This window comes from Mustela lutreola, chromosome 5 (assembly GCF_030435805.1).
Source record: "Mustela lutreola isolate mMusLut2 chromosome 5, mMusLut2.pri, whole genome shotgun sequence".
Taxonomy (NCBI): domain Eukaryota; kingdom Metazoa; phylum Chordata; class Mammalia; order Carnivora; family Mustelidae; genus Mustela; species Mustela lutreola.
Genome location: NC_081294.1, coordinates 79,645,375 through 79,670,915, shown reverse-complemented (window position 1 = coordinate 79,670,915; position 25,541 = coordinate 79,645,375). Strand labels below are relative to the sequence as shown.

Below are 25,541 nucleotides of genomic sequence, written 5' to 3'. Positions count from 1 at the left end.
CCCTCTCTCTCTCTGCCTGCCTCTCTGCCTACTTGTGATCTCTGTCTGTCAAATAAATAAATAAAATCTTAAAAAATAAATAAATAAAACCACTAACCCAGGGTCTTCTGGGGGCCCATAATATTATTATTCCAGGACCTATTAAGGAGCTCAAATGCTTTATGAGACCTGGGAGAAAAAGGAGAGCATGATCTCACATGAAGAGGCCACAGGGCTGCCCACTGCTCAACTCCATAACTATTTGTTCATATTAGCATATAGGTCTGAAACAACCTTACTTCCATGCTTACTGGCAGATAGGATCCTTTCCATCCTACGCTGAAAACATAATACTCCAAGTCTAGAAGGAACACAATCCTCACCAACATTAATGCCCACATATGGCCCACCTTTTCAACTGATGTAGGTTATGTGTTGAAATACTGAAAAATACATGAATACACACTTAAAAGTAAAAGTTAGATTTGTACACAGTCCGGTGAAGGTTCCCCAAATGAAAACAAAAACAAAAACAAAACTTTAGGGACAACAGAAACTCTCTCTACACAGAGAGAAACGGGGCTGGGAAGTCCATGACAGGCCTGGGGAGGGGATATTAGAGAAAGGAAAGGTGTCAGTGGCAGCTTCCATTTCTAACATTTCTTCTCCTGTTAGAAAATTCTTACAATGTGTTTATGTTTTTTAAAATACTAAATACCCAGTTTCTGACTTCATATTAGGAAAAATAAGGCTTTGTGCCTAATTAGACAGTGACGGGTTTTTTGCATAAATACTCAAAGATATACTACAAAAGGACATGGAAATATTTTCTAGTAATATCGCAGGTGCCTTCTAACTGTTCTTCCTATTCTTGGTATCTCTACTACCAGATTTCTCCTACAAATTGCTGCTGGGTTAACATTTCGAAAACACCGTTCTTGTCTTACCATATCCCTGCTGAAAAAATTTTGACTAAAAGAGTCTGTGTGACCTACACTTAAGTCTAAATGCCTCAGCTTAGCATTCAAAACATACTATAACCTATAGTGTGGTCACGAACTCTTTGCTCAAGAAAAATCAATTACTACATTCACAGACCCCACCCCACACCAGGCTGGATTCACATCTGCTTTCTGCCCTTTTCTGTCTGGAATGTTCTTATCCATCAAATCTCAGGGTCTACTTCAGATCCCATCTTCCCCACAATCACACAGTAAAAAGTCACAGTTCTTAATGCTCACTGCACTTGTACTGCTGTTTAGATACTGGTATCTGTGGGCCTTTCCCCAGCTATATTTAAGTGCTTATACGGTAGGAGTATTCCCTTATTCAAAGTTTTCTACCCACCCACTGCAAAATACATAGCACACTGTGTAAGAAAGTGGTCTACACATGCTTGCTAAATAATGTTTAACAGATTCTTAAATATGTATACTCATCAAATAAAAGTATTCTAAGAAGTTCTGCTATTAATCAGAGCTAACCTCTGCATCTATTTCCATGGGACAGTTACCACAGAGTCTAACATGACACACAAGATTTTAGAGTCTAGAATATCTGGGTGTGACTCTCACCTATGCTACTTCTTAGCTGAATGACTCTGGGAAAATTACTTAATCTCTCTGGGCCTCAATTTTTGCATCTGTAAAATGGGGATAATATAATCTCAACCTTGCAAGGTTATCATGAGGACTTAAAATAACATACTGGAAAATGAGCATAGTACCAAGCATGCCATTTGCTTCCAACAGAAGATTATTACCCTAAGACTGTTCTGCCCTTAGACCATAAGCTCCTTGAAGGTTGCTAGTTTCTTCTGGCACCTGCAAGAAATGAGCCCATACTACCAGATGGAATCAGCCTAGACTGGCCTTATAAACTATTATTTCTGTCAAGCAGTGGTTTCAGAAGCCCCACCACTCATAGTAGGTGTGGTCTGTAAATAGTCCACTACTCTAAGTCCTGAACTTCTGGGGCCTTTGCCACTGCACTGCCCAGGCTAAACTTCTGTTTTTATTCTTATCGTTCTCTCTGGTTTCCTTTCAGGACTGGAGTCTGGAACCCTGACTGCCCCTATTCTTAGGAAATGAATCCTACTCCATCATTTCCCAATATCTGGACTAAGATCCTACCTACATCACCTTCAACCTAGATGAATATTTATGAAACCACATCTAGTCACTTGCAGATCTGACATCAAGAACAAAGTGTGTCCCAAAGTCTCCTGGCTTTCATCACACCCGATGTCTCCTATCGTAAATCACCATCAGGCTAGGCGGGATCTGAATTCACTATATCCCCACAGATGGAGTGGTCTGGAATGCAGTTGGCATGAGGTTCATCGAGACAATTGTCAGGGCCCTTTTATAAGTTTAATTCTATAAAGTTGAACTTATTCTTTCTATAGATCTGCCCAGCAGCTATCTACCTAACACCAAAATATGAAGTATGCAGATTTTTTTTTTAAAGATTTTATTTATTTATTTGACAGACAGAGATCACAAGTAGACGGAGAGGCAGGCAGAGAGAGAGAGAGAGAGAGGGAAGCAGGCTCCCTGCCAAGCAGAGAGCCTGATGCGGGACTCGATCCCAGGACCCTGAGATCATGACCTGAGCCAAAGGCAATGGCTTAACCCACTGAGCCACCCAGGCGCCCCTGAAGTATGTAGATTTAAGGCAAAGTCAGTATATTTGCTAAGTCAGCCCCTGCTCTGAGACATTTCAGTCATGGCAGGAAAGCTGAGAAAATGGTGGTAAGAGTAGAGAGACAGGGAAAATAAGCTGGTCTGATTAGTGATTTTCTGCTGATTTGTACCTTTTACTGCATCATTTCCCATATGAGTAAGATTTATTATCTCAAAAGAAAATGTGCTTGTTTTTAAAAATTAGCTGTACTTTTTACTAATCAGTACAATCATAAGGAATACATCAAAAGTAAGTAACGAACCTAATTTCCATAAAGCAGCCAGCAATTAACATGGTAAATTGGACTTACTCTTCCAGGAACCAAGGGGATAGTAGCTTCAGCCTTGGTTCTCTCAGCTTCATCATAGCTGGGCAGTGTCGTCGCCACATTATAGGAAGGCGGCTTTGGAAATCCACACTCATCTTTGTAGTCAAAATATGCTGCAGAATAAAAAGGAAGTCACCATTATCTGACCATTAACTGACCTGAGGAAAAAGAAGATTTCCACTAAGTCTGGCAAACAAAAAAACAGCCATTCCTCTAAGAGTACATATAGAATAACTGACTTGAGGGTTGCCTGGGTGGCTTAGTCATCAGGTGTCTGCCTTCGGCTCGGGTCGTGATCCCAGAATCCTGGGATCGAGCCCCACACTGTGCTCCCTCTCTGTGGGAAGCCTGCTTCTCCCTCTCCTACTCCCCCTGCTTGTGTTCCCTCTCTCGTTATGTCTACTTCTGTCAAATAAATAAATGAAATCTTTTAAAAAAGAAATAATTTAGTTGAAATGTTTATGTATGAATATGAGATTGAGAATGACTTTTAAATTCATCCATCTTTGAATTATTTAAATTTATTCATGTAAATCATTCTGCCTTCCCTTCCAAATGTCCTTAAACACTTTTTCAAATGTTACATGGTACGTTCAAAAAAGCATTTAATATTAATAGTGGCATAAAGACAACATTTAAGCCAAAAATACCTCACCTCTCTATTGTAAGCTGTACCATGGTTTCCTCCCATTTATAAACAGGTAAACCAACTTAATAAAAAAGTCACAGCGTGGGTGCCTGGATGGCTCAGTCCTTAAGAGTCTGCCTTCGTCCCAGATCATGATCCCAGGGTCCTGGGATCAAGGCCAGCATGGGGCTACCTGCTCAGCGGCAAGCCTGCTTCTTCTTCTCCCACTCCCCCTCATGTTCCCTCTCTCGCTGTGTCTCTTTCTGTCAAATAAATAAAACCTTTAAAAAATTTAAAAAAAAAAAAAGATAAAATAAAAACATCAAAAACCAATGCCTTTAAAAAAAAAGTCACAATATTTTAGCATTTTGATTCTTACACATTCGTTTTACCGTGTACTGGTTTGTATGATGTGCCTAAGGTAACTAATTCAGCTACAAAGCCATTATTTATTTGAATTAAATTTTTTATTTTCTCTTTTTAATGCTGCATCTTCATTCTCATTAACTCCTATTATAAGAAACTCAATATTTATTAGAAAAGAGCTATTAAAAATGTATTAAATTTCTGCACAATTTTTTTAAAAACAAACATCTTGGGAAAAAAAGTCTTATTGTTCATCAAGATTAACATTTTTCTTTTTTCCTCTGGTTAATTGTAATAAACTTCCAATTTTACTGTAATATACTACTGAAATCATGAATCAATACAATTCACCTCATTAACAATGTGAAGAAAATTCTATTGTATTCGCACGGGCAGAAAAAGCATTTTATAAAATTTAACACGTTGCCAATAATAAAAACCCTTAGCAAATTAGGAGTAAGAGAAAATATCTTTAATCTGATCAGAAGTATCTATGAAAAACCCAAGTAAATATCATAATTGTAAATTTTTTTCCCCTAAAATTAGAGATTTTAGACAAAAATGTCCCTAAACTTAGAGATTTAGACAAAAATGTCTTAACATTACCTTAAAGGTCCTACTAGTTGATGTAATATGGCAAGAAAAGGAAATTCAAAATGTAAGTATTAGAAGGGACAAAATAACTGTCTTTAATCATGGATGACATGATTATAGATATATCAAATCTAAGAGTATCTACAGACAGAATTAATATATAAATTTATTAGCAAAGACTCTACATTCAAAATCTCTGGATGGATATAAACCATCAAGGGTACTTTTCTTTGCCAGCAACAAGTAGAAAATAAAATTATATATGGATCATTTTTTATAACAGGATGAGGAATAAATCCAGTAATAAATATGCATGTCCCCAATATTGAAACCCACAAAAAACTACTGAGTGGATTAAAGAAGATCTTAATTAGATGGAGAGATATGTCATGTTTACAAACTGGAAGCAGTATTATAAAGATGTTAATTCTCTTCAAACTGATCCCTAGATTCAGGACAATTTCAACTACAATTCCAGTTTTTGTTTGTTTTGTTACATTTTACAGAAACTGACAAGCTAATTGTAAAATGTATATGGAAATGCAAAGGCCAAAAAAACCCAAAGCAATCTTGAAGAACAAAAGGTCTGAATGACCTATATTACCAGATATAATTAAAGCGGTAGGGGATGGGCATAAAGATAAATAAATAGACCAAAGAACAGTATACTGAAACCAGAAACAGATCCACTCATATATGGCCACCTGATTTACAATAAAGGTGACACTGTGGGGGCGCCTGGGTGGCTCAGTGGGTTAAAGCCTCTGCTTTCAACTCGGGTCATGATCCCAGGACCTCACGCCCCACATCCAGCTCTCTACTCAGCAGGGAGCCTGTTTCCTCCTCCTCTCTCTCTCTCTCTGCCTGCCTCTCTGCCTACTTGTGATCTCTGTCTATCAAATAAATAAATAAAATCTTAAAAAAAAATAAAGACACTGTGAAGCAGTGGAGAAAGAACAGTGTTTTCAATAAATGGTAATGTAAGAACTAGCTATCCATACAGAAAAACAAATTGATCTTGACCACTACCTTACAGTACACAGAAAAAAAAAAAAAAAATACCAGATGGAATAGAAATCTAAACGTGAAAAATAAAATACCACAGCTTTTAGAAAATATACGAAAATGTGTTACTGAAACTAAAGAGGCCACCTAATCCAAATTAAAGAATTTGGTTTCTTCCAAGTCAAATTGCTATTTTACATACATGTATACACATGTGTATATACATGGTACAAACCAATGCATCATTTTCTATCAAGTCTCTTTATTTTTCATCAAATCAAACTAAGTCATTACAACTTGAAATGTACAATATAAATTAGCCCACTGCCATTAATTCTGAATACATGAATAAAACTGATACCTACCACTATCTTAAGTTGAAGAAAATCAATATGTGTATTTCCCTATTTCAAAAGATTTCTTAAATGGGATCCATCAATATAGAGACTCATATACTTTTAAGTTTCAATCAAAAGTCTAATGACAATCTTTCAAGTTTATGTAATACATTCAGAACAATCAAAAAGCCCAATACTTCTTAGACTGTTCAACTTAATATACCACTAATTAAAATAGTTATATGCAAAATAATTTGTGCTTTTTTTCCCTACCAATATGCATGTGTCTTTTTGTTTCTAACCACATTTCTCATAAATGGACTAACTGGTACCTACGGTCAGCATTTATCTAAAAAAAAATAAGCAATGTTAATTTAACAACAAGGAGTGGGTAAGGCCATTTTAGAGCTTTCCTTAAAAAGTACTAGTTTTAGAGGCTTTTAAATAAAATTAATACAAGGAGACAGGGTTCAAAGGTTGAAGTCAGAGTGGAGGCAAAAACCTTTCTGACCCATGTTCTTCTTCATTATAATGGCAGAGACCAACAGGGACCAACAAATTTAATCCCACATCAACTGACAATAGCCACCCCCAGTGCTGTATTGAAAAGGATTCTGAGCCTGTGTCTGGGATAAATGGTGTTTTCAACTTGCTTATCTACGCTGGGAGGAGGTTGGGTTCAGTGGAAGCACCATGAGCCATATACTTGACACTCTGCCACACTTCTCCTTTAGAGAAAATGGAAGATGGCCCATCACAACCAGTCAATTTTCAGCAACTAAAGCAGTGCTGCTCATCAGGCAGCTTGAAGCTACCCAAAGATCTCAACTGTTGATATTTTTTCTTTCTCTTCCCCATCCCTTCTACATAAACATGTGAAAATGTAAAAGACAGTCTGGCATAAGATGTGAAGATGAAAGACTGTTAAAGGAGGGCTTAAACTATGAGGAACACCATGAAAGAGCTGAGAGATTTCCAGCCTTTTTTTATTAAGAATTTACTAGCACAAAAGAAATCAAATGTACTAAGTTCCAGGTCCCAGGTCGTAGGCACTAGAATCACAAAGAACAAAACAATTAGGAAGCTACAGAATGAATAAAAATCAGATGATCACCTGGTTGTTGAATTTCTTCCTTTATATTCTGTTGGAATGAAATTGAGTTCCATTAAAAAAAAACACACACACACAATGAAATGGAGTTTTAAGTGTTTTTCAGAATAGTAACATGGTTTTTTTTTTTTTTTTTTTTTTTTCACTTTTGGCAATAAACTACAAAAAAAATCAAAGACTTCCTAGGGAAAGCTAAAGCAAAGACAAAGACACAAGTAAACACATGCTGGCCCAGCCTCTGGCCAAGTGCATTTCGAGAGTCTAAGAGTTCCCTTGCCCAGTTACCTACCTGCACTCTCTGCAGAGATGCTGCTGTAAGGTGGAGGGGCATCGCCTACAGCCTGTTCTGGCTCTCCAGGCTCTTCCTCATTCTGCAACTAAATAAACATTCCACATTTTAATCCAAGTATAAGGCCGATTAGACAGAGAAGACCTGAAAACTAGAAGAGCCCTTCTGGAAAATTATTTGGTAACATGTTTCAAAAGGCTTAAAATGTGTAACTGCTTTACACAGTATTCTGCTCTCAGGAATTTATCCTAAAGAAATAGAGGCAAAGGGGCGCCTGGGTGGCTCAGTGGGTTAAGCCGCTGCCTTCGGCTCAGGTCATGATCTCAGGGTCCTGGGATCGAGTCCCGCATCGGGCTCTCTGCTCAGCAGGGAGCCTGCTTCCTCCTTCTCTCTGCCTGCCTCTCTGCCTACTTGTGATCTCTGTCAAATAAATAAATAAATCTTAAAAAAAAAAAAAAAAGTAGATATAAAAGTTACTGCAGCAAAAAATAGAAACAACCTAAATTCTACCCACAGGGGACTTATTAAAGAAATTATAGTTCATCTCACAAAGGATCACTAAGCATCCATAAAAATGAAAATAAAGAAAATGAGATGACTTAAACAGATATTTATGCTGTATTGTTACACGAAAAAAGCAAAATTTACCAAATAGTATGTATAATATATTCTGGTTGTGATAGACCGATATGTGAAGGTCTAGAATGAGAGACATCTACAGTTACTCTAGCTGATACAATCATAGGGAATTTTATTTTGTTTATATGTGTATTTGAATTTTTTTTTAGTGAACATTTAGCACTTGTATAACTTTTTAAGTTGGAAAAATAATCCCATTATAATCTGTTAAAGATAAATCATAACAAACCAAGGTGTGCCACTATATTTAGTTTGCAGGGAAATTGAATCTTAAATAACTGAGACACTTACAAAAACATAAAATTCAACATAATTCTACATATATAACCTCTGTTAACAAATCTCCCTCTTCCCTATCTCAGCCATTTCTCCGTCAAATCTACAGCCCCACTTTAAATAACTCACACTGAAAAGTGCGTCTTTCTGCGACTGCCAGTCTGTATAGTCTACCCAACTCATCTTCACAGAACAAAAAGATCTGATTTAACTTTTCTAGTGTGACAATTAACTACGGCTCATTTAAAAAGGTTAATTGGGGGGTGTCTGGGTGGCTTAGGGGGTTGGGCCCCTGCCTTCGGCTCAGGTCGTGGTCCTGGGGTCCTGGGATGGAGCCCTGCGTGCTCTCTGCTCAGCAGGGAGGCCGCTTCCCACCCACCCCACCCCACCCCAGCCTGCTGCTCTGCCTACTTGTGATCTCTGTCAAGTTAATAAAATCTGTAAAAAGAAAAAAAAAAGGTTAATTGGCTGAGAATGGGAGTCCATCTGTAAAGTAATAAGAGTATTTATCGACATAAATAACTTGGGGGTCTGGGTCCTGCCATATGCCATCATAATACACAGAGCCACAAGAGCCGCTTGTAAAATACATACCTCCCTTAAACTTACTGCTACAGACAACTCTATCTTGAACTGAGACAGGAAGACAGAGAGCTAGACTTCCTGTAACATGAAGCAGAGCTCCCTAATTCCTTAAATTTTTAATTAACCATCTCAGTCTCTATCCCTATGCTATTCAAAATCAGAAACCAACAAAACTTTTCTGATGAACACTGCAATATACCAAATTTCAAAGGAATTCTTGTGCCAAATTATCATCAACATCTACCACCTGAGCACATTTTTCCGAACCCTAGAACTCTAATGCTAAACTTAGGGCACTCCCAAAAGAACTGTATTGTAACCTAAGATAAATTTCCTCTTAAAGAGGCATATAGTGCAAAATAGCTATAGTAAAGCCACATGTTCCTGGGACACCAAAGCAGTTAATTATTTAAATCGACTTCCTGGAGCCATGGTTCACTTGTAATTCTTTCAACATTATAAGAAGCTCTAGACAGGGTGTTCTCAGCCTACTCCCACCTAACCACTCTTGTGCTCTGAGAATGTCACAGAAGAGTTAGCAGAAAAAACAAAGGCAAATACGGACTTTGTAAGAATCCTACCTCAATATACTGCAGTCAGTCATGTTCTTTAAACCAGCCTGGAATTTTTGACCCATTTTAGATTTCCTGAGCTTGGTCAAATAATCATGTTACCTCTGCATAATTTAGGGTTTAGAAAGGAAGTGTGACAATTCTGAGAAATACCGAAGTCCAGAGAATAAAGAGGTCTTATGTGCCAGCATCTATGAGATAGGTTGCCTGTCTCCTAGCAACCTGGAGATGTGCAATTTGATCATCCCACGCCAAGGTAAGAGATAACAAAGCAAGAAATTCCAACTGTCTCAGAAACCCCCATTTTTTCTTTGGTGAGGGAAAAAACATTTCCAGGTCAAGTTTTTTCCCTTCATTAAACTTTAACACTTTAGAATCATGTACTATTTCTAACTGAAAACAAAAACAAAGATGATTTAAAAACAACAACAACAACACCCACTATGATTCTGGAGGTTCCACATACTGGGATGATCCCAGGACCTCACTTTACAGGCTTCCCAACAATTCCCTATTTTCTACATGCTGGTTATAAGTTTAGGCTCCACCAAGAAATGTGTTGAAATAAAATACTACCAGGTGGGGGAAAAAAGAAAGAAGCACTACCTGCAGCAAGTATCTAGTGACCACCACCCCTAAGCATACATCTTTTTATACTTGGGGGCCATCTATGGCCATTAATTTGGCTTTGCCCACCAAACAAATCAGGTACTCATTAACAAGGCTGGGGGCAGGGGGCTGGCAGAAATGCACATCAGAACTACAGTGGGACATATCTATCTCTAAGGTTATAAAGTTGGTTACTTGAATTCAAAATGTAATTTCAATGTTCCCTTTTCTGTCCCTGGGAATCTTTCCTGTGCAGTCCTCCTGCCACATCTCTGAGGCTCAGGCTCTCTCCTGAGACTCTCTCAGAGAAATAGGACCATTGTCACTTTGGGGCTGGTGTTGGAAAGATGCCCAGCCTCTCCTGTCAAGAAGGTCGGTGGGAGCATGAGTCCAACCTGTTACAGAATCCTGGCTGTAGGGGACAGTGTGAGAGGCAGGGATGGAAAGAGGTGAGAACTGCTGCTCTCTCCCTGCTGTGGTCTTAGCTGTGGTAGGTGGGGAGAATCCTTTGATTTTATCTACGACATAATAAATACCCACTGGGGACTGATTTCTTTTCTGCCATTTAACTTCTCTTAACCATTCTGATCAACTTCACTTATCTCTAAGTAAGATTTAAATGGGATTTTTTTTCAAAATAGTAATTAATTACACAATTAACCATGCATGCCATATAAAGTACTGAGTTTAGTATAAAATCACCTAAAATTACCCAGGTCTCCATCCCTGAAATAGGAATAACCCAATCATCTGAAAATCTGTCTGACCTTTCTCTTCACCACACCCCCACCGTGCTTTCACCCCTACTTTCCTGATTACTGATGTTCCACTCTACACTCGAAGTAGACCCCGTCACGGCTCTCTAGAAGAACCCTAAAACCCTCCCACTTTTCCACTTTGCATATCACAATCTGCTATGGTACCTCTTGGCCTTGATCACTTCCAATTTTTTTTTATTATTATTATTTACCTACAAACAGATGTTAATAAGTCTTGTCCTCTAGATTTAGCCAGTGAAAGACAGCACATCTAAAATAAAGGATGTTACTCCTTACTACATTCCTCTGTGTCCTATCAACACTGTTGCTATTAGAATCAAATACATGATGTTTTACCTAAATAACAGTTTAATGAATCTCCCATACAGAAATCATACATAGTTCTAGTTCTAATAAAAGCAAACTAGATTTTAGGAAGTTTAAGGACACTTATACCCTGCAGGTTTAAATTCTTAACTTTGAGTTCCCACCCCAGCAAGAAGGCCTCATCACTCCTCTGTCCTAAGTAGTTCTAAAGATGGTCTTCCATTTGGAAATGAGCTGTTTTTAATCAAGAACAGAGCCAGGACTAGGATTAGGCCTAAATTAAGGGCTAACATTTACAACTGTTGGATGGCAGGACCTAAGGCTCTTAAAAGTCATTCTTGGATTCTATTTACTAAGAGTGGGAGAACAAACAAAAAATCCATAAAGCGTTATACATGACAAGAGGTACCAAAACATACCTCATAATTCACACAAACACAACAAGCATGTGGAAAATAATGCTGAACTATCCAATAAATCCATAAAGTTACAAGTATTCACACCATTCATTTTTTTTCTTGGTTGGGTCCCATTTAAACAGCTGGAGATCATGTAAATTTTAAATCCCTTCTTTAGTTATTAACAGTAAGTCTCAAAAAAATCCTGGATAGATGCCTGAACTCTTGCTTTAAATGTTATTTACCACTTACAATTTTAGAGTTAAATCCTAAATCTTTTACCTTATAATGCAATTTTTAAACCTCTCATTACCAACCCACTACTTCTGTATACTCTTTAAATCCCACCAAATGAGACAGTATAATTACCAGAAAGTAAACACACACATTTCCTTAGGTTAACAACCAAGTGTGCATTTTACTCTCATTCAGAAATAACCAGTCTGTGAGGACTGTGTATTTTCTTTTCTTTTTTTTTAAATAGTAACCTTTATTATATGGGGCTTTTTTTTTTTTTAAGACTTTATTTATTTGACAGAGAGAGAGAGGGGGCACAAGCAGAGGGAACAGCAGGCAGAGGGAGAGGGAGAGGAAGAGGGAGAAGCAGGCTCCCCACTGAGCACAGAGCCTGACGCAGGGCTCAATTCCAAGACCCTAGGATCAAGACCTGAGCCAAAGGCAGGCACTTAAACAACTCAACCACCTAGATGCCCTGAGAACTGTATATTTTCTATTGTATATAACCTGAAGGTTTTTAATTGTATACTGAATATAAATTGTGTTATTCTAACATCACCAAATTCTTTACATTCAAGGACAATTCTCTACTATATTGCTTTTAATTAGAGGATGACATTTAAAATAAGGTAAATAATTCTGACAGAGAGAAACTCACCAATTAAAAAAAAAATCTAATTTAAAAAGGGCAGGGATGCCTGGGTGGCTCAGTCAGTTAAGCCGCTGCCTTCGGCTCAGGTCATGATCCCAGGGTCCTGGGATTGAGTCCTACATCAGGCTCCTGCTTCTCTCTCTGCCTCGGCCTGCCACTCTGCCTGCTTGTGCGTGTGCTTGCTCTCTCTCTCTTTCTTGTTCTCTCTCTCTGACAAATAAATAAATAATCTTTTTAAAAAAAATTTTTTTTTAAAAATGGGCAAGAGGGGCACCTGGGTGGCTCAGTCAGTTAAGGGTCTGCCTTCCACTCAGGTCATGATCTCAGGGTCCTGGGATCGAGGCTGTGGCAGGCTCCCTGCTCAGTGGGGAGTCTGTTTTTCCCTCTCACTCTGTGCTCTCTCTCTTGCTTGCTCCTCAAATAAATTTTAAAAATCTTAAAAATAAAAATGGGTGAAGAATTTTAATAGACATTTCTCTAAAGAAGATATACAAATGGGCAGCATACACAAGATGTTCAACATCAGCAGTCACAGCAGAAAGGCAAAATCAAACCAAGAGATATCACTTCAAACCCTCTAATATGGCCATAAGAAAATTAAAAAGGAGTATGTTTTTGAGTATGCAGAGAAATTGGAACTCTCACACACTGCCAGCAGGAATATAAGATTGCGACTGCGGAAAAGTTTGGCAGTTTCTCAAAAACAAGTTAAACAGAGAGTTATAAAAAGATCCAGCAATTCCACTCCTAAGTATATATTCGAGAGAAGTGAAAACATAGTTTCATGGAAAAACTTGCATGCAAATGTTCATGGCAACATTACTTATAATAGTCAAAATGTTCATCAACTGATGAATGGATAAACAAAATATGGTATAACCATACAAAAGGATGGCTAAGAATAATCCATTCTATAAAAAAAAGGGGGGGGAATGAAGTACCAATACATACTCCATTGTAGATGAAGCTTGAAAGCAATATGCTAAGTGAAAGAACCCAGTCACAAAAGACCATATATTTTATGATTCCATTTATATAAAATAACCAGAAACAGCAAATCCAAGAGATACAGAAAGACGGGTAGTCGCCAGGTGCTGGGGAAGGGAGGAGGAGAGAGTAACTGACTGCTAAAGGGTCCGGGTTTCTTTTGGGGTAATAAAAATGTTCCGCCGTTAATATAGTAGTAATGGTTCCAAACCTCATGAATACAGTAAAAATTACTACAGTAAAAATTACTAAATTGCTAATTACTAAATTAGCACTTTTTTAAAAGGGTGAATTTCATGGTATGTGAATTATATCTCAAAAAAAGCATTTTCTAATTTTGAAAACATAAACCTAGATTATGTGAATTTTAGTTAAAATGAAACTGAAGAGAGGCACCTGGGTAGTGCTTAGTCAGGTGTGGGATTCCTTTTTTTTTTTTTTAATTTATTTGACAGATAGAGATCACAAGTAGGCAGAGAGGCAGGCAGAGGCGGGGCGGAGGGTGGGTGGAAAGCAGGCTCTCCGCCGAGCAGAGAGCCCGACGTGGGGCTCAATCCCAAGACCCTGGGATCATGACCCAAGCCAAAGGCAGAGGCTTTAACCCACTGAGCCACCCAGGCGCCCCAGGTGTGGGACTCTTGATCTCATCTCCGGTCTTGATCTCAGGATCTCCAGTTCAGGCCCTGTGTTGGGCTCCATGGTGGGCGCGGAGCCTACTTCAAAAAACAAACAACACACCAAAAAACTCAAACAAACAAATGGAAGAGCACTCTGCATATCCACTCCTGGGCTCTTGTGTCAGTGTATCCTTCCACCCTTGGCAGTGGCAGGACGCCACCACCACCAGGCCCGCCAATGCAACAACCAGATCATCACCAAGTTCTGGGAGGTCATCAGACTAGCAGGGCAGTGACATTACAGGCACTTACCACCACAACATCGACCTGCAGCTGGAGTGGATAAATCTGTACTACCACCAGGCCAATGGTGGCAAGTACACTTCACACGCTGTGCTCGTGGGCCTGGAGCTGGGCACCACAGACTGTGCACTGGGACCCTCTGGGCAAATCTTCAGTCCAGACAACTTTGTCTTACGTCAAAGTGATGCTGGGAACACCTGGGCCAAGGCACACTACACAGAAGGTACAGGGCTGGTTGCCTGGGTGCTGGATATAATGAAGAAGGAAGCTGAAAGCTGTGACTGAGTACAAGGCTTCCAGCGAACCCATCCCTGGGTTGAGGGCCTGGGTCTGGGATGGGTACCCTCCCCATCCGCAAGATCTCGGAGGAGCACTGAGACAGGATCATGAACACATTCAGTGGTAGAACCCTACAAGGTCACCCTCCCAGTCCAACAGCTGGTAAAAAAAAAAAGCACAGATGAAACCTACTGCATTGATAATGAGACCCCTATAACATCTGCTTCAGAACCCTAAAATCGACCACACCCACCAATCGGGACCTCAACTGCCTGGTGTCAGCCATCATGAATGGGGTCACCACCTGCCTGGGCTTTCCTGGCCAGCTCAATGCTGACCTGTTCACGCTAGCTGTCAACATGGTTCTCTTTCCTCACCTGCACTTCTTCATGCCCAGCTTCACCCCCATGACCAGTGGAGGCAGCCACAGTACTAGGCCCTGACGGTGCCAGACCTCACCCAGCAGATATCTGATGCCAAGAACAAGATGGCAGTCTGTGACCCCTGCCACAGCCACTCCCTGACTGTGGCCCCAGGGTCCGAGGGCTCCATGAAGGTGGATGAACAGATAATTTTTAACATCCCAAACAAGAAGAGCAGCAACTTGGTGGAGTGGATCCCCAACCACAGAAGAATCAGCTGGGACATCCCACCCCACGAGAATGTCTGCCACCTTCATCAGCAATAGCACGGCCACTCAGGAGCTGTTCAAGCATATCTCAGAGCAGTTCACAGCCAAGCTCTGGTGCAAGCCCTCTCTGCACTGGTACACGGGCAAGGCATGGACGAGATGGAATTTACCAAGGCTGAGAGCAACAAAAATGACCTGGTGTCTGACTACCAGCAGGACCAGGACACCACAGCCAAGGAGGAGGGTGAGTCTGAGCAGGAGGCAGAGAAAGAGGTGGCCTAGAGCTGCTAGCCAGTAAAGCACAGAAGCTGTGTGAGCTCTTTAGCCATGTCTCTGTGCACACTTGCTCATGTTCCTATTGTGACGTTGCACACTGTGCAAGATGTTACCTTTAAAGCATTTTTATGGGGGGTGGGAACCCCGAAAATTTACTGCTCCAAATCATCATTCTCTTGCTAAATCAATGTCTATGCCCCTTAATGTGAGAGAATGGTCTTCATCCCACCAGTATCCTTAGGGCTTAACTTGGAACACTACTTGCAAATGGACAAAAATAAGGAAAAATAACACACTGAATTGCAAACTAATTCCAGTAAAAAAAAAAAAAATCCTTCATATTCTCCCCTACTGATGAGAAGAATATTAGGATCCAGAAATCAAAACAGTTTGGCTAACGACCTATTTTAAAAGCTGAGCATAGCATATTAATTTAAATTTTTCTACTTCAAAAGCTTCCCTAAAGATAATTTTTAAAATAAACCACCAGAATTAGGCTTTCCCCAACAATATGTCTCCTGTCAGAAGAAAAAATTAAATGCAAATCCTCTTAATACTAAAATGAAAACACGATTAAAAGTCAAAATTCACCAAAACAAAAGAAATCAGAATAATGCCTTAAAAAGTCAATGCAGTAACAGATGAAAAGAAAACTCTAATACACAGCAAATCCCCTTAGAAAAGGCCATCAGTTTATAAAGCTTTTTCAAGATTTTTGTGGTTACCACAGTTAAACACATAAACACAATTGATGAATAAAATTTGGTTTGGAAGGAGAAAAATACTTGCAGTATTTATTTTAATCCTTAGAAATGAGAGTAAATGCTATAAACTATGATTACCAACCTGATGTGTTTTCTTACTTCTTCACCTGAGATCCAAGTAACAAGGAATACCATCCAGAGAGAGAAGAGGAAGGCAAGATAGTAGCCACTCATCTCCAACTTCAATTTTCCTAAGCCAAGGTGCTCAGAGAAATCACTCCACCACAGATAAACTAAATGACCCAACCATGGCTATGAGAGCAGCACTGTGAGATTTTTGGGTGGGACCAGAAAACTGTCATCAACCTGCCAACTCCCAGGGATCCATGCACTATGTTCAAGTATTTCCACCACTGACAGCTTCACCAAGACAGCGTCAAGTAAATGATGCCTAGTGTTTTCTAGTACTTAACTTCATCAAAATCCATAACCAAGAGCCTTCAAAGTTAATGATAAGCCCCCCCACCCTCCCTAGGTTTCATAATTTTATAAAGATTGGGGAAATAAGAGGGGTAATCATGCAACGTTTTCAGATAGGTCTTTCTGCCTCTGAACGTACCTTTTGAGAAGCAGCAACTATTTACTAACCAATCCATGTCCTCAGTAACATTCTGAGTGAGTCCTACCTCTTCTCCACTTCGTGATTCCTTAAGAAAACTCAGACTTCAGAGCTCTAGGGCCTACTTGGAGAAGTAATTTAAAGTCCTAGCAAAGACAAGTTGAAATGAACAGTAAGCACTTGGCTTGTTCTGCCACCTTTTAACAGGATGGTAGAAACCATTTATCTTTTGTTCAGAGAATAAACATAAAAATAGTAGCTAGACAGACTCACTTTTAAATAATTTATATATATAAAATCTAGTCCATAATTTAAATACAAGAGTGGTAAATATTGCTTGTGGTGTTTTTTTTTAAAAAAACAAAACAAAACCCTGTATGTTGTATTCATCTAAGATACGTTAATACTATAAAATACCAACATGGAAGCAAAACAACCTCCTAATTATTCACCACTTAAAATGCTATATTAAGCAATGCTTTCTGGGGAATTTAAAAAAAAGGAAGTTGTCCCAACAGAACATGGGCTACGATTCTTTTAGACTTCAAGAACAAGTCCAATTTCCAGACTTGGCATAAAGAACAGTTCTAGCCTCTACTAAGATTTTACACATACACATATACTTAATACATATACATGTGTATATATAAAAATGTATCTATTAAGATACACACATTAAGGATATGTATAACACACATACATATGTCTCCCCAAATCCTAACTTGTAGAACAAGTATATAAGGTAATATTAAAATTACAAAAGAACTCAACCCTTTTAAATCAGTCCAATCCCAAGTTATTATTAAAACTACATGCCGGGTGCCTGGGTGGCTCAGTTGGTTGGGCCACTGCCTTCGGCTCAGGTCATGGTCCCAGGGTGCTGGGATCGAGCCCCACGTTGGGCTCTCTGCTTGGCGGGGAGCCTGCTTCAACCCTTCTCTCTCTCTCTGCCTGCCTCTCTGCCTACTTGTGATCTCTGTTTGTCAGGTAAATAAACAAAATCTTTAAAAAAATAAAAATAAAAAAAGTAAAACTACATGCCTATCAGGGTGCCTGGGTGGCTCAGTTGGTTAAGTGACCAACTCTTGGTTCCAGCTCAGGTGGTGACCTCAGCATCATGGGATCAAGCCCCACATTGGGCTTCACGCTCAGTGTGGAGTCTGCTTGAGATTCTCTCTCTCATTGCTCATGCTTTCACACTCTTCCTCTTTCTCTCAAAAACAAAAACAACCCCAAAAAACAAAAACCTACATGTCTATCTAGTAATATATTTAGAATAGTTTGATTTGTACAACTTTTCTGAAAACAGCTAAACCACACGGAGTACTTAAACTGTAAACACAACTGGGACACCTGGCTGGCTCAGTTCATAAGAGTATGAGACTCTTGATCTCAGTCAGGGTTGTGAGTTTGAGCCACACAATGGGTATAGAGATTACTTAAACTTTTTTTTTTTTTTTTAGAGATTTTATTTATTATCAGAGAGAGAGGGAGAGAGTACAAGCAGGGGGAACAACAGGCAGAAGGAGAAGCAGGCTCCCTGCCAAGCAAGGAGCCCGATGTGGGACTTGATCCCAGGACCCTAGGATCATGACCTGAGCCGAAGGCAGGTGCCGAACTGACTGAGCCACCCAGGTGCCCCTAAACTTAAATAAATAAATAAATAAATAAAATGTAAACACTATTAATTAGATATGTGACCTAGAGGAGTATAATCAAATGTAAATATATTGTGATTCAAGCTTTCCATTCTCTCCATTGCTTTTTCTTCTGCCATAGCCCACAACTTTTCTCAGAGATAGTCAGAAATTTGAGTATTTCATTCAAAAAAATTTTATCAGGCACTAACGCATGCCAGCATGATGTCAATTTTTGATTATTTTTCCTTTAATGCTCTTGAAAGAACATTTCCATTTTTTCCATCAACTAGAAGACTGGTTGTTAGCAGAAGCCATAATAATACTATTTAGGCTAATGATTTTGGATATTAAAAAGTTAATTTGATATTTATTAAATGTTGCTTTATGTAAAATTATTAAGATCAAGATCTGTCAACAAGGACAAAATAACTGTTTCATTAAATCTGTTGACAGAAGCACTATTCTTCTATCTCATTATACTAAAATAACAACAGAAGTCGTTTCTTAGGTACAGTACCTGGTTTCTTCAAGCTATACTTGTTTTGTGTATGTCAATATTCTCTACCCTATGATTATCTTCGTGCTTGGGTCATCACAGGGGACAGCATATTTTTATCAGCAATTTCCTACAGAAGTAGGAGATATCCATCTTACTGCTGTTCTTCAAAAGGAGACTATCAGGGATGCCTGGGTGGCTCAGTCGGTTAAGCGCTGCCTTTGGCTCAGGTCACCAGGATTCTGGGATCCAGTCCCACTTTGGACTTCTTTTTTTAAAGATTTTTTTTTTTTTTTCATCTGACCGAGAGAGATCATAAGTAGGCAGAGAGGCAGGCAGAGAGAGGGGGAAGCAGGCTCCCTGCTGAGCAGAGAGCCCGATGTGGAGCTTATCCCAGGATGCTGGGATCACCACCCGAGCCTAAGGCAGAGGCCTCAACCCACTGAGCCACCTAGCTACCCCCCCATATGGGACTTCTTGCTCAGCGGGGAGCCTGCTTCTCCCCTCTGCCTGCAGCTCTCTGTACTTCTGCTCTCTCTGACAAATAAATAAAATCTTAAAAAAAAAGTAGACTATCAGTTTCTTTCTTTATGGTTAGCTGTTTTATGTCTAAGGACATGAAGATGTCCACCAACATGTGCTTCTCATATTAAGAACTCCGACACCATTAAGAGAATGAACTTTCCCCAGAGTGGAGAAAAGATATATTTTTCAGACTAAAGACTCATAACCAGCATATATAAAGAACTTCTTTAAAAAAAAAAAAAAAAACAGTAAGGAAGAAGGGGAAAAAAAGAAAAAGGAAACCACCAGACTAAAACATAGGCAGAAGACCTGAATAGATATTTCACAAGTTACCAGATGGCCAATAAACTTATTAAAAAGGGTTCCATTTCATTAGTCAGCACGGAGATGCAAACTAAAACCACAGATGATATTTTAAAAGCAGAAAATACCAAATGCTGATGAAGGTATATAATGACAAGAACTCTCAAACTGGAATTGTAAATTTCTGCAACCACTTTATTTTTTTAAAGATTTTATTCATTTAGTTGACAGAGGGATATAGCAAGAGAAGGAGCACAAGCAGGGGGAGTGGGAGAGGGAGAAGGAAACCTCCTGCCAAGCAGGGAGCCCAATGTGGGGCTCAATCCTAGGACCCTGGGACCATGACCTGGGCCGAAGGCAGACGCTTAACAAATGAGCCACCCAGGTGCCCCATGTACAATCACTTTAGAAAACTGCTCAGCATTTATTAAAGATGAATTTATAAATACTCTATGGCCCCACAATTCCATTCTAGTTACATATCCAACAGAAACACATGTTCACCAAAAGACACACCAGGATGTTTAAAGCAAAACTATTAATTAAACTGGAAACTACCTAAATGCCCATCAATAACAGCAGAATGAATAACTAATTTTGTGGTATCTCCATATGATAGATTACTACACAGCAATGTGAATAAATAAACTACAACAACATACAATGCATGGGTGAATCTCACCAAAAAAATGCTGAGCAGAAGAAGCCAGAAACAAGAGCATTCACTGTATGATTATATTTATACAAAGATCAAAGCTAGATGAACCTCATATGCCAGTCAGTGGTTACCCTGGGGAAGGCGTAACTGGAAGGGCAGGTGAAGGAGGCTTTTCTGAGTGCTGGTCATTTTGTTTCTTGACCTGGGTACTAGTCAGAAGTACATGTCCAACTTTTGAATATTCACTAAGCTGCGCATCTATGATTTTTGTTGGTTCTGTACATAAATTACACTTCACTAACAATTCAGGAAGAGGAGAAAAGGAGACTGGAAGAGTATTGGTGACACACAGGGACGTTTGCATGCTGCATCACTGTCTTCACCTCAACACACAACAGTGAGTGGCCCAGCAGGTTACCTTATTAGCATGTGCTGACTCAAGCAGGCACGGAGGTGTAGCTTTAACAGAAATCTACCTGAAGAAACGGGTGGCTTATCTTAATGCCGTCTTAACCTACCAGTTCACACTTACCTCGAGTATTTACCTAACTTTACAAATCATCAAATCCCTGTACAGGCAAGACATGTAGCCCCATGCAGATAAGTGCCGACTCTGTGGGACAGTGATGAGGGTCCATGAGTGAGCATTAGCAGCAGGTGGCATCCCTAGGACTACTTAACACCAAGAATACATCAACATGAAGAAAACGGATGAGAAACTAGGCTTTACAAAGCAACAGAAACAAAGCTTACTCTTTCTTACTGACTGGTCTGAAAGCAAGGAGGGGTGAGAAACCACCCCCCCCATAAAAACCAACTTTCAGAAGACTGCTGTGACCTGATTATAAACTCATAGTTACTTGATTTATGAGCAGGCTTTATAAACTTATGTATTACATGTATTCCTTGTGTATATATCATGTATTTCATAACAAAAATTAAAAGAACATTATGATTCTATCATTACCAATTGTCAAATAAATGGCAACAAAAGCTTAAGAAGCACAAAGGAGGGACGCCTGGGTGGCTCAGTTGGTTAAGCAGCTGCCTTCAGCTCAGGTCAAGATCCCTAAGTGTACTGGGATGGAGTTCCACATTGGGCTCCTTGCTCGGCAGGGAGCCTGCTTCTCCCTCTGACTCTGCCTGACACTCTGCCTGCTATTCTGTCTGCCTGTGCTCTCTCTCTCTCCGACAAATAAATAAATAAAATCTTAAAAAAAAAAAAAAAGCACAAATGAGAAACAGACATCTTCAACCTTTATCTCCTGCGAAACAACAAACATTTAACATTTAGTATTCAACCAATAACACTTAGCATAGTACACTAGGTATAAATAGTTGTTCAATAAAGCTGGTACATATGAAGGAAAATTAGTGTCTTTTTTAAAGATTTTATTTATTTATTTGACAGAGATACAAGTAGGCAGAGAGGCAGGCAGAGAGGAGGAAGCAGGCTCCCTGCTGAGCAGAGAGCCCGATGTGGGGCTCCATTCCAGGTCACTGGGATCATAACCTGAGCCAAAGGCAGAGGCTTTAATCCACTGAGCCACCCAGGCGCCTCGGAAAATTAGTATTTTAATCACACCGTAATTCCTTGAATGTTTTCTTTTCTTCTAAAAACAACCAAATGGGGGTACCTGGGTGGTTTAGTTGGTTGCGTGTCTCCCTTTGGCTTGGGTCATGGTCCCATTGTCCTGGGGTCCTGGAATCAAGCCCTGGGTTGGACTCCCTGTTCAGTGGAGAATCTGCTTCTCCCTCTCCCTCTGTAATGCCCCCACCCTGCCATGCTCTCTTTCTCTCTCAAATGGAGAAATAAAATCTTCTTTTTTTCTTTTTTAAAGATTTTATTTATTTGACAGAGAGAGATCACAAGTAGGCAGAGAGGCAGGCAGAGAAAGAGGAGGAAGCAGGCTCCCTGCTGAGCAGAGAGCCCGATGTGGGACTCGATCCCAGGACCCTGAGATCATGACCTGAGCCGAAGGCAGCGGCTTTACCCACTGAGCCACCCAGGCGCCCCAAGAAATAAAATCTTAAAGGAAAAAAAAAGTTAAAAATAAATAAATAATAACAACCAAATAGTACATCCAAGAAATGGCACAGTCTACATTAAAAACCCAGTAAAGTCAATGTCCAGATACTAAAAGTGAAAGACGTGCCTAGAAGCCAGGAACGAGCACAAACTACAGCCTGCTTGGCTCTGCTAGCCTCATGAGCAACCACAGCTCCCTCAGGCTGAGAAGTTCCAAAAGCTATGCCTGCTTATTACTATATTATTATTAGGCCCGGGGTAGAGCAAACTACGGCAGAGATTATGGACGGGAAAAGGTATTCAAGTGAATCTGCCTTAACTTAGATTTGATCATGAAGTCCCCTTCTCCCTCAAGAACAATGTGAGCTAAGAAAGAGAGATACATTAAGCATCTCATATCTTTCCCTCCATCTCACCATCACAGAATGTTCCATTATACAAGTGTTTAACTGCTAGATTAATTTAACATCACTCACTGGAACAAGTAAGGCCATGCCTGGTATCGGATAAAGGACTCAACAGTAAAGGTGACTGGTGTGTTTAACCTAAGTCTGTAGTTTACCAAAGAAAAGGCAACCAAAAGAATTAAATGCAATTTTAATTCTTCACTTAAAGATTAAACACACACAATTACTTCTTATCCCTTCCAAAGCCATCTTAAACCATAAATGTCAGTACGGGGTTTTTTGTTTTTCAGATTTTATTTATTTATTTGAGAGCAAGTGAATGAGAGAGAGACCAAGCCCCAGAGCAGGGGAGGGGATAGAGGGAGAAACAGACTCCCCACTAAGCAGGGACCCCCCCCCGCACCCCCCCCATATGTGACCAGATCCGGGGACTCTGGGATCATGACCTGAGCAAAAGGTAGATGCTTAACTGACCAAGCACCCAGGTTTTTAATTTTAAGGCAAAAAACTACAGAGCCAAGCACCAGGACAGGAAGCAGCAGTAAAATCCTGAAAGCCTGGAGCAGGATGACAGGTGTCAACTACCACAGTTGACCCAAGAAAACTGAAGCCTGAACCAGAAAGCAGAAAAGCAACCTGTTTTGCCCTATATCTTCAAAAGGCTCAAGTGGTAGCAGCAGGTACTGGTGAAGTAAGAATGACAATGAGATTTAAAAGCAGAAAGGTTGCTGATGTAGCCAGAAACACACAGCTCCTAAGATCCCCATCAGAAGACTAGAGATTTCTTATCTGGAGAGTGTAAAACAGAGTTTTGGGCTGGAGACACGGAGTTTAGGAGAAAGGGTAGCATATCAGAAACAAGTGATTAAGAGAGAGGTTTATCGGGGCACCTGGGTGGCTCAGTGGGGTAAAGCCTCTGCCTTCGGCTCAGGTCATGATCCCAGGGTCCTGGAATGAGCCCCACATCACGCTCTCTGCTCAGCAGGCCACCCCCCTAACCCCCTGCTGCCTGCCTCTCTGCCTACTTGTGATCTCTGTCTGTCAAATAAATAAAATCTTAAAAAAAAAAGACTGAAAGATTGTACATGACTGACCTGCCTGGGTGGCTCAGTTGGTTAATTATCTGCCTTCAGCTCAGATCATGATCCAGCCCCGCATTTAACCCACATCAGGCTCCCTCCCTCAGTGGAGGAGGGGCTGCTTCTCCCTCTGCCATTTACCCCCTGGTTTGTACTCTCTGGCTCTCTCGGTCCAATAAATAAATAAAATCTTTTTTAAAAAGAGAGAGAGAGAGGTTTATATACTCCATTTTGAGATCTCCCAGCCTTCTTCCTCCCATTCAGCTCCCTTCTTACCAGCAGCCAGGCCTATTCTGTGGGGGAAATGGAGCAACCCAAGAGAAGAGACCTAAAGACACTGTCACTCAAAGCAACAGCCTAGTCAGGTTCAACAAGAAACTCCATCAAGTATACTGAGCTTCTGAACTACTTTACTGATTATGCACTCTGAACCAAGCAGGTGAAGACCACCACACACCTAATGAAAGCTTTCATACTATTTCTAACAGTCGCAAAAGACCAAAACAAAGAGAATAGATGCAATGTGGAGGAAACAAGTAGGCAGGAGGATGAAAACTTAGAAGAAAGGAAAAAGTTTTCAATAATTTCAGAGAAGAGAGAAAAACATCAGAACCATGAAACAAGGATGGTGTGTTATAAAGAAAAAAAGAGAAGGGGAGATTAGAGTTTTTGAACATTAAAACTAACAGATTAAACTTTTATCAAAGAGCTAGAATCTAATACTGAGAAATCTCAGAGCGCCTGGCTGGCTCAGTGGGAAGAGCACAGAAATCTTAATCTCGGGGTCATAAATTTGAGTCCCCGTTAGGCAGAGATTATGTAAATAAATAAATGTTTTTTTAAAAAATTTTAAAATTGAGAAATCTCATAGAAAGTAGAAAAAAAAAAGAGATGAAAAATATGAGGCTAAAAAACATTTTAAAGAATCAGTACAAGTAGGTACTAGATCCAAAGAGGAAAAAAAAAAAAAAAGCAGAGAAAAATCAAACAAAAACTTTTAATTTTTTTCTTTTCAAAATTTTATTTAAGCTCCAGTTAGTTAATATATAGTGCAATGTTGGTTTCAGGAGTAGAAATGAGTGATTCATCACTTACATATAACAACCGTAGTTCTCATAAGTGCCCTCCTAATGTCCATCCCTCCCTTCACTTACCTCCGTCACCCCTCAGTTTGTTCTCTTATTATCATTAAAAGTCTCTTATCGTTTCAAAAAAAAAAAAGGAACCACTTAAAATTTCTCTCTCCTCCCCACATATGTTCATCTCTTTAATTTCTTAAACTCCACATATGAGTGAAATCATACAGTATCTGTCTTTCTCTGATTGACTTATTTCGCTTAGCATAATACACTCTAGTTCCATTGATGTCTTCGCAAATGGCAAGATTTCACTCTTTTTGATGTTTGAGTAATACTGCACTGTGTGTGTACACCACACCTTCTTTATCCATTCATTATCCATTTCATACTATTTCCATAGTATGAAAATAAAAACTTTTTTTTTAAAAGATTTTATTTATTTATTTGACAGACAGAGATCACAAGTAGGCAGGCAGGCAGGCAGGCAGGAGAAGGGGAGAAAACAGATGCCTGATGCGGGGTTTGATCCCAGG

General features: G+C 39.7%; 1 protein-coding gene across 1 annotated transcript in view; it reads right to left on the bottom strand.

Annotated features, from left to right (window-relative positions):
• The window catches only part of NDFIP1 (Nedd4 family interacting protein 1), a 56,284-nt gene that overhangs the window by 14,666 nt on the left and 16,077 nt on the right, over positions 1-25,541 (bottom strand). The window contains exons 2-3 of the mRNA XM_059174910.1: positions 7,324-7,411; positions 2,975-3,105 (exon numbers count right to left, since the gene is read on the bottom strand). Of these exons, the coding sequence (XP_059030893.1) occupies positions 2,975-3,105; positions 7,324-7,411 (219 nt within the window). The remainder of the gene's footprint in view (positions 1-2,974; positions 3,106-7,323; positions 7,412-25,541) is intronic.